Raw genomic sequence first — 17,828 nt, forward strand, 5'->3', positions numbered from 1 at the left:
AAAAGTCAAACCCACAAACGTGGAAGATATACTGGATTGGTAGTGCATGCACTGGTAACCTCAAGGTTGGACTTCTGCAATGAGCTTTACATTGGGCTACTCTTGTGCCAAGTTCGGAAACTCCAGCTGGTTCAAAATACAGCAGCCGGATTGCTTATAGGAACATATAGGAGTGAGCATATTACTCCTAACTTAAAGTCACTCAGTAGACTGCCAATTCGTTTCCAGGCAAAGTACAAGGTGTTTATTTTGACTTTTAAAGCCCTGTATGGTTTGGGTCCAGGTTGCTTAAAAGATTGCCTTCTCCCCTTCTGGGGGACGCCTGCTCCAACCAACCAAAACCGGACTGGCAACCACCACCCAGAGGACCTTTTCATCAGCCGCTGCACAGCTGTGGAGTAACCTGCCGGAAGAACTCCGACAGCTAAATGAGCTGTTGAAATTTTAAAACCATGTAAAGACCTATCTCTTCTGGCCAGCCTACCACAGTCTTTAAACATAAATTTTAAATGTGTGTCCTTTGTTTAATCTCTGTTTTGTGTATTTTAGTATGTATTTTATAGAGCTACATTTTGGTGTGTAACTTTTAAATAGGTACGTTTTAATATGTATATTTGTGGTATTTTTGCTGTGCTTATGTGTTTTAATTGTTCTATAACCAACCTCGAGCCAAGAGAAGAGGTGGGTAAGAAATAAAATTATTATTATTATTATTATTATTATTATTATTATTATTACACTTTTGAAGAGTCCAGTTTTTGTCTGGTGTAGTGACTTGCTGCACCTTCAAGGAATCTTAAGGAGTAAGAAGAAACACCTATTTTCAGTAGCAGACATTGTAATTTCCAAATTCAGTCAGGTAATTTTATCCCGAGGCAGAAAATATGAAAAGCACTTCTTTCTCTACCCGACAGCAAAGGTTTAACACTAATGAGTTTAAAAAGTTGAACATCTTCACTGCACCAGAGATGGCATTCAGAATCAAGATGTGAAATTATAATGCCGCTAATGAATTCTAAAAAAAAAAAAATCCCAAAAAACTGAAGTCAGAAAAAGAGTAGTGGCTATCTTTTCTTCCTTAAAACTAGTTTCTATTAACACACAAAGGAAAAAGTTTAATTAAAAATAACTAATATTGGTAAATTGAAAGAAAACACTACTTTTCATGCAGCCTGCTATTTCCATGAACAGAAGCTCTCTAGTCAAGCTTTAGAAATTTGTCATGTTTCAGGATGGCTCTTGAGGTGATTATGTAACTATTTTGCAGCAGCTCATTCTATCATGACACTTGACATGTACTCACCTGACATAGAAAATAGCACCAGAAATTTTAAAAGTAACCTATTTTTACGAATGATGATTCTGGGACAACTAGGTGGCAACTGGATATCTTTCATCCCCTTTTCAAGTCTGCTGAAGAGGAATGGTTCTTACCAATGAATCCAAGCTGAGAAAATTCTAGAATCATCCAATCTTCAGATGACAACTGAAGTGCAAAATTTTTTATTGTGCTGAAGTAATTCTGCTTGACAACGATGTCATCCTCAAGCTAAGGGAACAAGCAGCAAGGGCAGCAAAACAAAGAAGAAAGGAAGTAAGTAAGGAGAGGCTGGAAAGGCAAGCCACATTTCAAGCTTCAAAATTCATTTCAGCTCATCCTATTTGCTTCAGGTGCACTTACTATAAAGGCATTTGTAAACGCAAAATGAGAAGGGAAAACATGATCCTGATTCTATTATTATTTTGAGCAATTAAGGCTACTACTTTATGCTACCTAGGAAGTATCTAAGTTCCATGACCTCAATGGGATGCACTTGTAAGAAGACATGTGCAGCATGATCCCCATGATTGCAAAGGATACATTCCTGAACTTTGCATGGATACATATAACTGTGGATAATAGTGAACCCTATCAAAATGACTCAATACTATCATAGAGACACTTTAGAGGACCCAGAAAACTCATATTTTGTTGGATGTGGATAAACAATACCACGATCACACAAATACAGGGGCCATATATGATCATGTTGTTTATCCTGATATTAAATGAGAAAGACACATTTGGACATTACCCAATATCATGCATTTTTGGTGCACAGAAATACGCAGTCTCTCAACATGAATCTAGCTTATTGCTACCAAAGTGCTTTTTACCAGGATAACTTGATCTTCCCACCCTTGTAAAAGAAATACTAATAAATATTAGGATGAAACAGAATCCTCATTAATCAGAGATCCTAACTGGCATGACGTTCCTTACTTACTGTGGTGTGAAGACACTTAAAATCTATGGCAGGGAATGGCACATTCTACCAAGACAGACAAAACTTGAACAAACCTCTGGTGGCAGATTGTGTGTCTGCCATCTCATGAGAAGGTACGGAGACTCATCACTAGATAGATGACCATTGAAACAGTGCTATCTGAGGAAGTAGCCTAAAGGTGCATCTATACTTTTGAATTATTGCAGTTTGACACCATTTCATTTGCCATGGCTCAGTGCTGTCAAATCATAGAAACTGTAATTTTATGAAGTCCAAAGTGGTAATGCTCACTAAACTACAACTCCCAGAGAATTAAGCCATGTCAGTTAAACTGCCAAACCAAATTAATTCTACAGTATAGATCACTGGTTCTCAACCTGTGGGTCCTCAGACGTTTTGGCCTTCAAGTTTCACAATTCCTAACAGCTGATATACTGGCTGGGATTTCTAGGAGTTGTAGGCCAAAACAATTAGGGACCCACAGGTTGAGAACCACTGGTGCAGATGCACCTATAATCTATTAAAGGTTATGCTACCCACTTTGCTCACTCAGATGCTACTGGACTGCTTTGCACATCAATATTCCAGACTGTTTGAATTCTCACAAATGGGAATTGGAATTTGGGATGGGGAACTTGAGCCTATCCTAAAGGTAAACTTTAGGCTCCAAATAAAAGGACTACCAAGACCTTTTGTGTAATTACGCCCTCCCTCCCTCCTCATAAATGACCAATCAAAAACATCCCAAAGTTTATAGCCATCTTTGTATTTGCTTAATTGGGTCCCATATATTTTCCCTTTCCTTGATATATGAATATTATGCCTTCATTTTATCATATTTTAGGTATTATTTTATAATTGTTTTCATAAGCAGCTAAATGGTTAACTGCTGTCATAGGTGAAATTCTTTTACTTCTTCACTATATTCTGCATTTTATTTCACGTGCCCCTTGTGGGCTCTTGCAGGCATCTGGTTGTCCACAGTAGAAAGTTGTATGGAATCGGCCTTCGGTTTGATCCAGCATGGATTTGCCTATATTATCTCATTTTCTTAAACTTGTGATCTTCTCCTCTTCCCCTTTGCCCCACTTTCCTTTCTGACAGCTAAGATCTCATTGTTTCTGAAAATACTGCTCAAGATTTCACACTTATTTTGATGGTATCGAACATAAGCCAGAGATACTAAAAGTATTGTGAACAATTCTTTCAAGATTTTGCCCCTAAAGCCCATTCAATTAGGAAACAACAGAGTTGCTTCATTTTATGGGAGCAAATTAGTTGCATTGAATTACTGTCAGCTACTTAATACTGCATGAGACTAAGCATGTGAAGCTTTCTCCTTTTTACTTTGATTTATTGCAGTCACAGATGAGAAGCTTAGAAATATTTATGAAGCACGACCTTAACCATTATGGATGTTTCTGAACTTATAAACACTGCCTTGGCTTTGCCCTTAGAAATCTTTCTCTATTCATAGAATCATAGAATCATAGAATAGTAGAGTTGGAAGAGACCTCATGGGCCATCCAGTCCAACCCCCTGCCAAGAAGCAGGAAATCGCATTCAGAGCACCCCCGACAGATGGCCATCCAGCCTCTGCTTAAAAGCCTCCAAGGAAGGAGCCTCCACCACAGCCTGGGGGAGAGAGTTCCACTGTCGAACAGCCCTCACAGTGAGGAAGTTCTTCCTGATGTTCAGGTGGAATCTCCTTTCCTGTAGTTTGAAGCCATTGTTCCATGTCCTAGTCTGCAGGGCAGCAGAAAACAAGCTTGCTCCCTCATCCCTATGACTTCCCTTCACGTATTTGTACATGGCTATCATGTCTCCTCTCAGCCTTCTCTTCTGCAGGCTAAACATGCCAAGCTCTTTAAGCCGCTCCTCATAGGGCTTGTTCTCCAGACCCTTAATCATTTTAGTCGCCCTCCTCTGGACGCTTTCCAGCTTGTCAACATCTCCCTTCAACTGTGGTGCCCAAAATTGGACGCAGTATTCCAGGTGTGGTCTGACCAAGGCAGAATAGAGGGGGAGCATGACTTCCCTGGATCTAAACGCTATTCCCCTATTGATGCAGGCCAGAATCCCGTTGGCTTTTTTAGCTGCTGCATCACATTGTTGGCTCATGTTTAACTTGTTGTCCACAAGGACTCCAAGATCTTTTTCGCACACACTGCTGTCAAGCCAGGCGTCCCCCATTCTGTATCTTTGATTTCCATTTTTTCTGCCGAAATGAAGTATCTTGCATTTGTCCCTGTTGAACTTCATTTTGTTAGTTTCGGCCCATCTCTCTAGTCTGTCAAGATCGTTTTGAATTCTGCTTCTGTCTTCTGGAGTGTTAGCTATCCCTTCCAGTTTTGTGTCGTCTGCAAACTTGATGATCGTGCCTTCTAACCCTTCGTCTAAGTCGTTAATAAAGATGTTGAACAGAACCGGGCCCAGGACGGAGCCCTGCGGCACTCCACTTGTCACTTCTTTCCATGATGAAGATGACGCATTGGTGAGCACCCTTTGGGTTCGTTCGCTTAGCCAATTGCAGATCCACCTAACCGTAGTTTTGTCTAGCCCACATTTTACTAGTTTATTTGCCAGAAGGTCGTGGGGGACTTTGTCGAAGGCCTTACTGAAATCCAGGTAGGCTACATCCACAGCATTCCCTGTATCGACCCAACTCGTAACTCTATCGAAAAAAGAGATCAGATTAGTCTGGCATGACTTGTTTTTGGTAAGTCCGTGTTGACTATTAGCAATGACCGCATTTGTTTCTAAGTGTTCGCAGACCACTTCCTTGATGATCTTTTCCAGAATCTTGCCTGGTATCGATGTGAGGCTGACCGGACGGTAATTGTTTGGGTCGTTCTTTTTTCCCTACTTGAAGATAGGGACCACATTCGCCCTCCTCCAATCTGCTGGGACTTCTCCCATTCTCCAAGAACTCTCGAAGATAATTGCTAGTGGTTCTGAAATAACTTCGGCTAGTTCCTTCAATACTCTTGGATGTAGCTGATCTGGCCCTGGGGACTTGAATTCGTTTAGAGAGGCCAGGTGTTCCTGGACAGCTTGTTTCCCTATTTGGGGTTGGATTTCCCCCAATCCTTCGTCCATTCCATGTTGCTGAGGTTGAAGATGGCTTTCTTTTTGTGAGAAGACCGAGGCAAAGAAGGCATTGAGCAGTTCTGCCTTTTCCCTGTCCCCTGTCGCCATCACCCCATCTTCTCCTTGCAGAGGCCCTATCGCCTCCTTTTTCTTCCTTTTTCTACCAACGTAAGCAAAAAAGCCTTTTTTGTTGTTTTTTATGTCCCTGGCAAGCCTGAGCTCATTTTGTGCTTTAGCCTTGCGAACCTTTTCCCTACAGGTGTTGGCTATACGTTTGAATTCTTCTTTGGTGATTTCTCCTTTTCCACTTCTTGTGCATGTCACTTTTGAGCTTTAGCTCAGTTAGAAGTTCTTTGGACATCCATTCTGGCTTCTTTGCACTTGTCTTATTTTTCTTCTTTGTTGGCACTGTTTGCATTTGCGCCTTGAGTATTTCACTTTTGAAAAACTCCCATCCATCCTTAACTCCCTTGTTTTTTAATATTGGCGTCCATGGAATGCTGCTCAGTAATTCCTTCATTTTTTGGAAGTCAGCTCTCTTAAAGTTGAGAATGCGTGTTTGACTTGTTTTAGTTTCAGCATTCCTTTGTATTGCAAACTCCAGGAGCACATGGTCACTTGCACCTAAGGATCCAACCACTTCAACTGTATTGATCAGGTCTTCCACATTTGTTAAGATTAGATCAAGAGTTGCTGATCCTCTTGTTGCCTCTTCTACCTTCTGGACCATAAAATTGTCTGCAAGGCAAGTGAGGAATTTGTTGGACTTTGTACTCTTGGCTGAGTTTGTTTTCCAGCAGATATCGGAATAATTGAAATCACCCATGACTACTATATCTCTTCTTTGTGCCTGTTTGGTCAGCTGTTGACAGAAGGCTTCATCAAGTCCTTCATCCTGGTGGGTTCGCGAGCGCTGGCTCAGAAAGCTTCAACAGGAAGCCAACACTTTCAATAACAATAGCCTTGCCTCACCTTCCAAACAATGGCAGAACAGCAAGCCTTAATTACAGCTAGCCCACACTCAAGAATCAGCCCAGACTCAGGTTTTTAAAGGTAAAGAGTCCAACAAACACAGGTTTTTAAGGCTTTTAAGGCTATCTAAGAAAAGAGTAGGCAATCTAAGAAAAGAGTGCACACTCTCAGGTTTTTAAGGAAATATTAGACAGGCCTTACCTAAACCAAGGAGCAAGCTGCTTTCCTGCTTCCTCTCCTCACCTCTGCGTGAACTCTGGCTCATTCTAAATCATTCATGCTTTTGTTTGAAAATTAAACTTCTCACTGTAAAGTTCAACTGCAAAATCAACTTACATGATTATTCCCTCTGCCACTATTTATTTATTACCTTTATTAGCCAACTTACAGCTCTAAAAAGGAAATCATGGCAACATTCCTATTAGAACACACAAAAATACAAAATACCATAATGAACAATAATATTTTCTTCTTTATGAGTTCGGTAATAACGTTAGTCAGTGTCTTCTATATTTGTTCTTAACATTTTGAAGCTCTTTGCCATGGCCTTTGTCTACCTAGCATAATAAACATATTGAACTTGAAACCGAATGTATTAACAAAAAAAAACAAAAAAAAGATTTTTTTAAAAAAAAACACAGTAGAATCATGCTGACTAAGAGGTTCAACATGAAAATTTTAATGGTCCATCTAGTACTAAACAAACTAGGCAATCTAACTTGCCTAGAGAGTGAATTCCAGAGTTTAGTGTTATTCTAAGACAACGTTCTGCCCTATTAGGTTTTGGATTTCAATTCCCAGAAGACTCAGATAGCAAAGCCAATGATCAGTGACTTCTGACGTCTAAGGCATCTGAATGAACAAAATGTTAGAAAGATTGGCCTCCCATCCAGAACAAGACATAATCCGAAACCTAAATTAGGTCATCCACCGATCAACAATTATTTGACATTGCATATTATTTGAGAACATAGAAATGCTGGACCACTCTAACAACTACCATGCCAGACTACACAGAGAAGCCACTGAAATCCACAAGCATTTGGACAATTTTAACAGAAAGGAGGAAACCATTAAAATGAACAAAATCTGGCTACTAGTATTAAAAATCTCTAAAATCAGGACAGTAAATAAAGAACAACAATTAAAAACCGGGGTATTTCAGACAAGAAACAATCAAGCCCAACTAATCATCTCCCAACAAAGGATTCCCCCAGGCAGAAAGTATCAAGCTTTGAAGCTGCAGGGCCATTCAATGCTAATGAAGGTGATCAGGTGGAACATTCACACTTGCCTCAAACTGACAAGAGCTCATTCTCCCAACCTGGATATTCCACAGATATATAATAAACCCACTTGCCTAGTTTCCAACAAACCTCACAACCTCTGAGGATACCTGCCATAGATGTGGGTGAAACATTAGGAGGGAATGTTTCTGGAACATGGCCATACAGCCCAGAAAGCTCACAGCAACCCAGTGAATCTGGCCATGAAAGCCTTTGACAACAATTATTTTGCCATGCCCGGACTTGGCTACAACTTGTCTTCATCAAATCCTTTCAACCAGAAATTCTGAACTATAACAACTTATTGGTTCAACAGGAAAAATACAACCCAACATAAAACTTTGTATGACCTCCTTACAGTGGCTTCAGATGGATGCAGAACACAAACTCTAAGGACCCTTCTACACTGATCTATATCCCAGGATCTGATCCCAGATTATCTACTTTAAACTGGATTATATGAGTCTCCACTGCAAAATAATCTGGGATAAACAGAAAACCTGGGATCAGATGCTGGGATATAGGGACAGTGTGGAAGGTCTTCAGCCTTCAGGAAGACTAACCAGCATAGTCTATAGCAAGGGATTCTGGGAGCTGGAAGTCTAAATCTGGAGAACCAAAAGTTGGAAATCCCACATCTAAGTCAATCTATGTAACAAGTCATCCATTGCCATATATTTGACTTAAAGAACTGTACTATTATCATGCTTATTGTTACAAGTTCTTAGATTACCTGTAGCTATTCATTTCACCATTCCATACATAAAAACAGCTTACCTGGATGTAGTAAACACCCTTTTTCTGAGCATACATCATGAGGAAACAATAATCCAGATTTTGCTTTGTTCGCCATCTGAAATTACATATAATAAGACAACAATGAAGAATCTAAATACTCTGAAGGTACTGGGTGTCATCTGATCTGGAAAGCTAAATCGAGTCAGTTCTAGTTAGTACTTGGATTGGAGACCATGAACAAATTCCAAGTACTGTAGGCTATGTTTCGCAGTTAGGAACTGACAAAATGACCTCTGAAGATTTCTTGCCAAAGAAAATCCTGTGAGACTTGATGTCACTTGACAATTCACACAAGACATTTCCGAGCCAGTGCGCTGTAATGGTTTGATTAATGAATTAGAATAACAGAAACCCACTGGGTGAATTTGAGGAAGTAACATCTCTCAGGTAAGCAAATGCAAATCCCTCCAAAGACATCATTCAAGAAACCTGGAGACAGGAACACTTGTTGGCAAAAACACAAAATAATATTCAAGAGTAAGCATTTCAATACATACAAAATCTACAGTAGTTTAGAATCTGTACCCAGGAGAATTCTGCATAGGAAAAGTGATCCACATCTGCATCTACACCTCAATCCACACCCACACAAGCAAACAGGTAACAACAATTAAAGCAACACATACGGTGCATTACCAAGGATCTTCCAGTCATCTTAGAGAGGGACTCTAATGTCCTCACTTCTCTCAAGCAACAAAATTCCCCTGGTGGCACAAAGCCACCTATTGTCTTGTCCTCTGGACCAGAAATATTTTCCATCAGAATAAGAGGAATAACATGTTCCAACTCTTGCCTTCAACCATATAATACTGTTAGGGGATCAAACTAATTTTTTTAATTTATTTATTTATTTATTACATGCATTTATACCCCGCCCTTCTCCCCGAGGGGACTCAGAGCGGCTTACATTCTGCCACGAGGGCCAGCAACAAATATACTATAAAACAAGACAATAAAAACATGATAAAAAGTATAAGGCAGCGATGTTGCACCATCCTCAGTCATTCAATACTGCTACAATTACAGATTTGCGACCCGATTACATCAGCCAATGAGCTTATTCGCTGAATGCCTGGGCGCAGAGCCAAGTTTTTAGTTTTCTTCTAAATCCCAGGAGGGATGGGGTTTGCCGGATATCGCTGGGGAGGGAGTTCCACAGCCGAGGAGCCACCACCGAGAAGGCCCTGTCCCTCGTCCCCACCAGCCGCGCCTGCGAGGCAGGTGGGATCGAGAGCAGGGCCTCCCCGGAAGATCTTAAGGTTCTAGCGGGCTCATAGGAGGAGATTACAAGAATGGATAAAATCCCTTGTCACTTAAAAAATGTCATAGCATCATACCTCCCTTTCCAAACAGCGTTAGAGAACTCAGGAAAAAATGTCATTCTGTCACCTTTCTCTAACTGTGCCTCTTTGTGGAATTCCAATTCTTTCCTCCAATGGAAGGAACTCTCTGATTTACAGAACAGCAACTCTGAGGCCAAACAAACTGGCAAACTATTGGAAACAATATTTATTGTCATCTCCCAACCTGTATTCATCCAAGTCCTGTATATTTTTGCTGGGTTTACATATTGACTTCAATTAAAATCCCTAAAAATAGGGAAAATTAGGTCTAGGTGCATTTCTAGGTGCCCAAAAAATTCAGGCAGAGTAGCTATAACCTAGTAAGTTTTCTACAAAAATACTCCCAAGAACAGCAGATAAAACAGATTCATAATTTCAAATACAGATGTTGGTAGAAGCAAAGCAAAGCAGTTCTAGTAATTCACAGACTGCAAAATCATCTTATGGCAATACCAATGAAAAGCTAAAGGATGAGAGGCAAATAAAAGGGTCTAGTGAGTAAATGACCTTCAGCTTCATCTATGTAAGGCATGACAATGTGCCTGAATTTATTCAAGGACTCAAGATTATCATAGGATCATAGAATCATAGAGTTGGAAGAGACCTCGTGGGCTATCCAGTCCAACCCCTGCCAAGAAGCAGAAAAATCGCATTCAAAGCACCTACTTGTCAAGAAACCTTTATTCTGTTTTAAAATCTTACTGAATAATAGCATGTGTATGTGGGCTCTATTTCAGAGGAAGGAACTGGCAAAACCACTTCTGAGCATCCCTTGCCCCAGAAAACCCTATGAAATGCATAGGGACACCATAAGTCAACATGCAACTTGAAGGCACACCCACTTGGGGAAATTCCTGCCAGCCTTTGCAAACTGTAGTTGGGGGGGGGGGGGGGGACTTTCACAAGTTCTAGATGCCAGTAGGAACAGCAAGGGAGAAAGCACCTTACCTCACTCTTTCTTTTGAATCTCCAAAAGTCTCTTTGAGATTTGTCAAATCGGGATAGTAGGATGCAGGTGGGGCTATCACTTCCACTAAGCCAGAGCTGATTTCTGTAGAAAACCTATAATAACCGCAAAAGCCAGGTTCATTATTGCATGTTCCAGGGGGCACTAAATTCCTAACACCCAATGGGGGGAAATAGACTGAACACTGAAAATGGATTAAAATTTCAATTCAGTCTTGAAGATTATTATTATTATTATTATTATTATTATTATTATTTCTTACCCACTTCTCTTTGTGGCTCTAGGAAAGTACTGGTCAAGTTTATGTCTGTCAGCCTAAGGGCTAATGCTGGTAATGATTAAAAACCTAGCGCTATAAAAAGTTAATTTTTCTACCACTGTTCTCTGAAGCCTCCAGCTCACATGGGCATAAATACTGGGAGACTCTGAGAGGCTGGCTCTAGAAAACGTAACTTTTCCAAGCCCTAAACAAAGACTGCATTCCAAAACAACTGATTTCGGTATGTACACCAAAACTGATTTCCCTGTCCCATAAGAGCTCCCCATAGCCCTTGAAAATGGAATACATAGCATAAGTGCCAGCATCCAATAGCAAGTATTAAATGAGCACTTTGCAAAAGCAGAAATGTTGACATATTCCCTTGGGCCCTGGCATAATTCCCTAGTCATCATCTATAATTAAAACACAATGTGCATTAACATCTTAAGCACTTGGGTACTTCTATACTGCAGCACTTTGCACAGTAGCTTTCATGTATATGCTGAGCAATCCACTTATTTCATGCCAACATAATCCATTTATATCTATCCGAGTGTCTTAATCCCATTTGCCATTTTACAGGAGATCTCATTTAATTGCACAAGGCAGTTTGTGATATGAAGAACCTTTGCATATGTGCAAACTATTTATTCAAAAATGCAATAAATAGTAAACAAATTGTCTAGAATCAACTTACTCTTTTTCTAGGCTTGCTACGACACCATTTACATAGTCAAGATCTGTCTGGAAAAAAAGAGAGTAAGACAAGTTTAAGTTTTACTCACCCAGCTACATGTAACTGTAGGGTTTTTACAGCATTTTTAATATTCAAAGGACCCCAGAAAGGTCACAGTTACAGTTTACCAAAAACATCCAGCATAAGAAAACAAGAGTCTCTGTGGTAAAATAGGTCAAAACACAATTGGGTTTTTTACTGATGACACTTCTTTGATCAGCAAAATTTGAAGGAGTATGATCTCCTTCTCTCCAAAGTAGAACCCTGCACACGTTGCAATATCTATGGGAGAGATGGGAAACCCTATGAAGGGTGCTATGAAGGACTGCAAGAGTGGCAACAGGGTGAAGTGAATAGTCAAGAAGCCTTTTTAATCACCAAAAAGCCTATTTAAATAGAAATCCCTTTACTCACAGGCAGAAGGAAAGCAGAGAGGGAGACAACTTATTCTCCTTACTTTGGAATTCCATAACCTGAAATGATCTTCTTCTCCACTCAATTATGTGTAGACACCTATAGCACTCCAGGTCTGTGTTACTAATCTCTTATCCCCTGCTGCACTATGCCCCGCAAATCACAGCACTACAAATAGATGGACTTGCTTTTGAACAAAACACTTCTTTATTGCTACTGCCTTGAAATTCTATTCTACAATTTAATTTTTTTTAAATCAAACCACCCACTTCTTGATGAAATATTTTAAAAATTAAGTTGCTATTTCAAGTCAGTCCTATTTTCGTGATCTGAGGAACTGTGGTTGTTTTGCAGAAACTGGGACATACTGTTGTGATGGAGTCTGCAAGTAGAGATCCTACTAGTTGTATCAGAAGAGGCAGGAAAACTGCTCGTGAGCAAGACTCTGATGAGGAGCAACAAAGAAAGAGAATCCGGAAAATACTTATGGAGCCCTCTGATGATGATACCTTTGAGGGTTTTGAAGGGGACTGTGAGACTGGGAGTCAGGAGGGTGGGATGTCAGACTCTGGGAGTGAGGTGATGGATTGGAATAATGTTCAGGAGATCCGGGAGATTCTTGAGGAGCCCACAAGCTCATTTGAGGGATGGCATGGAGAAGATACAGATGGATCCTGGGGAGTTATGGGTTTGGATAGAAGGTGGTCTGGCTGGAGAGATCGTAGAAGGGCTGCAGCTGGAGGTGGGGCGTTGGGTGGCTCCAGCTCTGATGAGGATTTGCAGCAACCAGCTGTGGATGGGTCATTGGCTGGCTCAAGTTCAGAGGAGGACTTGTAGATAAAGGTAAGTTTGTTGCTAATGTAACTTGGCAATCAGCAAGGTGTTTGTTGGGCGCTTTCGGATCTCTGTTTCAGAAGACGTGTTTGGAAGACTGCTTTGGGACCTGCCGGCTTGCCTCCGTCGCTTTGGCTCTTTGTGTTTACCTTGGACTGGAATTCGGTGACTGTGACTTCTTCCTGACGACCTGGACTGGAATTCAGTGACTGTGACTTCTCCCGGAGGACTTGGACTGGAACTCAACGCCTGTGACTTCTCCCTAATGACGCGGACCGGACGTGGCAGCTGTGACTTCTCCTTTACAACGTGGTTTTGCTTTAGCAACATTCTGGGGCATTGTGTGGCCATTGGTCACTGTGGGTCACTGCTGGTAGCTTTCATGTGTTTGTTTAGCTCCAACTAGCAGGTGGAGCGAGTTTCCAGCCTTTTCAACTAAATTTGTTTTAATCTGGATTATTTCCCAGGATAATCCAGATTATATCCCAAATTTGGGTCTTTTTAGTTCTTTTTGGACATTGTTACCTCACACTGAAGAGAAAGTGTTTTGAGCCTCCTTTTGGTTGTTTCTTAGGCTCTTTTGTGTTGTTTTGCAATAAACTGAGTTGTTTATATTGGCTGGCGTCTGACTCGTAACACATACATTGACCATCTAAATATATATACACTCTGGTATCTTCCAGGGGAATCCTATGAACAGTAATGTTTACAGTATATTAGATAATGAGAGATCACTACTGGGCCCCTGGTTGAGAACCATTTTATACCTGGGCTCTGCTAGTCCATGTCAACCTAGTCACTATCCTTGGCCACACATCTAACCCACACAACTTTGTGAACTCTAGTTGGCTCTGTAGATTAATGTGGATGTTTGTTCAGATTTTAAGTCACCATATAATTTTTGTTTGACTACATTTGGTTCAATTTATTGATGTTAGGTTTAGTTTGATGTGAGGTTCTAATGTTGTTTTCATATGTGGGTTTTTTCTGGGACTTTATGTCGGTATTTTTTTTATAGAGGCATTGAATGTTTGCCGTTGTATATTGGAATCTTCCCTGAGTATCCCTGCAGAGATAGGGCGGAATACAAATAAAGTTTTTGTTGTTGTTGTTGTTGTTGTAGCAGTATTATTATATTGAATTTTTAGTTCTAAGCAGCATAGAAACACTGAATCAATGAGATTTACATATGTGCTGATTTACTATTTAGCAACTAATCCAATAGATTAAATTTAATTAAGACCAACAATTGAATTTAGGCTTCAAATACCTGATCCAACTGTTGCTTGCAATTAAGAGTATCTAAATCACTGTATGTGTTGAATTATTATTCAAGAATTGATTCAAGGTATTTATGCCATAATGTATTGATGTATATTCTGTCAATGAGAAACAGGATATTTGAAGTGTATACCATAATTGTGGTGCAGTTTGAGTAATTTTGCCAAACAAGTGATGTGTCCCACTGATTTCTTGAAAACTGGTGATACTAAAATATTACCCTCACACAAAATGAAACTTTTTCTCAAAATCACGTTGACACCACAAAAGTGTTTGAACTAAAAATGATAGTCTTTGAAAACTTTATAACCTGGATTTATCCTAAGTAACAGTTAAAGCAAACTGTTAAAGTATTAAACTGAATTGATGGGCACTTACTAAATGCTTTCTTAGAAAATACTTAAGTTCCATTAATTTATTGAGTCTGCTTCAGTTAGGACTAACATTTGGATTTAAACATTTCAGTTCACCTCTCACTAGCATGTTCTTGATTTACTATGACTGAAGGAATAAAGTGGAAAATTACAGTCAAGATCAGAGCAGTACGCGGTCACTTAAAATTCAAAAAGCAAGTGATCCTGAACTGCATAATACAGTTTTAATCCAATGCGGCTTCTGTTCATGCAAGAGGTTGATAAGGAGAACTAAGCAAGGGAAAGGGGGAAAAAAGTCTCTTGGCAATATATCAATACAAAAATCCTCCTCTCCTCATCTAAAAAAAGCGACAAAATTCAAGATGACCACCAAATCAACAACAATGATTGCATCCGCATGTATAACAGTCAAAACCAAAATGTCCACCTGAGAAACTGTGCACCAATCTTAACACAAAACAACTTAATATCCCAGGAATTAAACACATTTTCTCTAGATACGAACAGTACTCCACTGAGTCCTAAAGCAGAAGTGCAAATCTGAAGAAACTGATGGAATTAGAAATGAAATAAGATTAATTGTAAAAAAATGTGTGTGTCAGGAGTGACTTGAGAAACTGCAAGTCGCTTCTGGTGTGAGAGATTTGGCCATCTGCAAGGACGTTGCCCAGGGGACGCCTGGATATTTTTTGATGTTTTACCATCCTTGTGGGAGGCTTCCTTCATGTCCCTGCATGGGGTCCTGGAGCTGACAGAGGGAGCTCATCTGTACTCTCCCCAGGTTGGATTCGAACCGCCAACCTTCAGGTCAGCAACCCAACCTTCAGGTCAGCAGTCCTGCCAGCACAAGGGTTTAACCCACTGCGCCACCAGGTTAATTAATTAACTACCATCTATTTGGTTCAAAAGACTTTATTTTATTTAAAGTGTGACTGCTCTGATTTAACTTTACAAAAGCCTCTCTTTTGCATGGAAGACTGTGCTAAGCACAAGTTTACACGACTCCCAAGATAACTGACTTTCCACTCCCAGCTCAATGCATATAGTCACTTCTGTTATTAAAAAAGCCATATGCAAACTTACTTCACAAGCCAAACCATGTATTTGCAGAGCTGTCTGCCTTGGTGAGCAAACAGCATATATTTTTCCAAATGGTAAAAACAGCCCACAATACTCATTTTGTGCAGTTCCAGCCATTTGACAGAGAAGCACTTTTATACTTTTAGTGAAGTTTGTTTAAGCAATCTGTTTCAATCCTCACCATTATGAATCTATATGGTCCAAAAAAGGCACAAAGAATTGAACTGTTTGTGCAGTACAACTAAAATTCATCTGGCGGCCATTAAAAGTCTTTCCTCCATAATCTTCCCCACCGCATTTTAGCTGTTAAATGATGTTTCTTTTACACATCCCAGTCCAGAGTCAACAGCTCAAAACAAAGCTTTACTACTTTTCTCCTTGCTCGCTTTATCACCACCAATTTATAGTTTAATTTACAGTATGTAACTGGGAAAAACGTTACTGCCAAATGTGATGGATATGCAAATGTGACATTCTCCAGAAACAGAGGGTTTAGTGAGAGCAAAATATCCATTGAACTAAGTGGGAGTAGTAACTTCTGAGTAAGGAAATATAATCCTAGGATCCAAGTGTGCTTTGGACTTTATGTAGCTCACTCTAGTTACTCCCTTATTATTTAATTGAATAAAGTGTGGGTTTGTTTCCATAGTTACATTTTAGAAGATTTTAAACCACTTTAGAGTAGTACTGGTTTTAATAGAACAGTTTATTTGGGGGGGGGGGGGGGGCGGTTAATCATTTTTATTATAATCAGGGTTTTTTAAAATTTGCATTTTGTTTTAATCTATGCAGTGAGAAGCCTTGGGTTTTCTGATGGGGGAAAAAGCAGGATAAAAAGGAAAGGAAGAAGAGGAGCAAGTAGGGAATCTTTTTTGCTGCCACCAAAATTTGGCTCTTTACAAAACCAGCCACTTTTTGCATGTGGGTCTTACTAAGTCCAGGCAGAGTGGACTTGGCAAATTGCTTGTGCTGCAAGGTCCATACGTGAGTTTTAGGCAGAGATCCAACACTCTTCTGAACTGATAAATCTGATGTCTAATGGATGACTCTGCTTTAATCTGATGGGACCAAATTAAAAAATGTTCCTGAAAGTTTCAGAGAATTAAGTTATCTTTCTAAGAGACTACTTCTCAACAGTCTACTAATCAAATGAGAAAAGGATACTAAGAAGAGTTTTGAAATTGCGCATTTCACTTTAATGACTGAAATATTTTATGAATTTTTAAAGCACTGTATTGAGGAAACATATTAATAAACTGAAATTTTTAAAAATTCTTAGGTTAATTCAAAACTAGATATATCTAATAGAACTACACTGTGAACAACCAGAAAATATATAATAGGATTACCTCTCCTATGAAGACGATCATAACCGTATCTAGCTTCTCTTCTGGTGAAAGCTTATCAATCAGTGAGTGAAGTGTTTCTGTAAGGTAAGACTTTACTTTTCTCTTGACTGTAGGGATTCCCATTACTATAGAAACTGAAACAAAGAAAAATTCAACTGAATCACTTGAGCAGGAAAGAAAAGATTATGTAATGCTGAAAAATACACATAACATGATTTTGGCAGATTGGATGTAAATTTGTATCTTAGACTGGTAAGCTAAAGGAATGAAAAAAAACTACAGTTATTATAATAAGACCAGGACCAAAGGCATGTAATAAGTTTAAGAACATCTTTCAACAATTGATAACCCATTGAACTAGATATTTCCATTAATACATATACATCAGACAGAAGTTTCATTCAGACCTGCAGAATGGTAGAATGATCACCTTGCCAGAATCGAAATAGTTGAAGATGCTTTTAAAATTATATGGCATTCATTTAAAACATATATCTCATATGCCAATTCTAGGAATGATTCACACCATAGAACCACATGATATCCTGGAAACTATCAAAATGAAAATTTGATAGATATTGATTATAGCTATAATCAATATCAAAATATAACAATTGTGTGCTGCACTTTAAACCAAGGAATAGTTGTTTAAAGGGGGTTGCTGGATATGGAATAATTTATGATTATACTATGCCAATTGCTCATAAAAATCTATACCTAGCAAAGCATTTTAAAAAGGATCCCAAATCCCTATTTAAGTCCCTAAAATTGGAAAGTA

At 39.4% G+C, this 17,828-nt stretch overlaps 1 protein-coding gene across 2 annotated transcripts in view; it reads right to left on the bottom strand.

Moving 5' to 3' along the window:
- mgat4a (alpha-1,3-mannosyl-glycoprotein 4-beta-N-acetylglucosaminyltransferase A) overlaps positions 1 to 17,828 on the bottom strand; it is a 94,098-nt gene that overhangs the window by 23,163 nt on the left and 53,107 nt on the right. For both annotated transcript variants that reach the window (XM_003218798.4, XM_062977274.1), the window contains exons 5-9: positions 17,051 to 17,184; positions 11,680 to 11,726; positions 10,705 to 10,818; positions 8,393 to 8,468; positions 1,435 to 1,549 (exon numbers count right to left, since the gene is read on the bottom strand). In XM_003218798.4, the coding sequence (XP_003218846.1) occupies positions 1,435 to 1,549; positions 8,393 to 8,468; positions 10,705 to 10,818; positions 11,680 to 11,726; positions 17,051 to 17,184 (486 nt within the window). The remainder of the gene's footprint in view (positions 1 to 1,434; positions 1,550 to 8,392; positions 8,469 to 10,704; positions 10,819 to 11,679; positions 11,727 to 17,050; positions 17,185 to 17,828) is intronic.

The sequence above is a fragment of the Anolis carolinensis genome, chromosome 3 (assembly GCF_035594765.1).
Source record: "Anolis carolinensis isolate JA03-04 chromosome 3, rAnoCar3.1.pri, whole genome shotgun sequence".
Taxonomy (NCBI): Eukaryota; Metazoa; Chordata; class Lepidosauria; order Squamata; family Dactyloidae; genus Anolis; species Anolis carolinensis.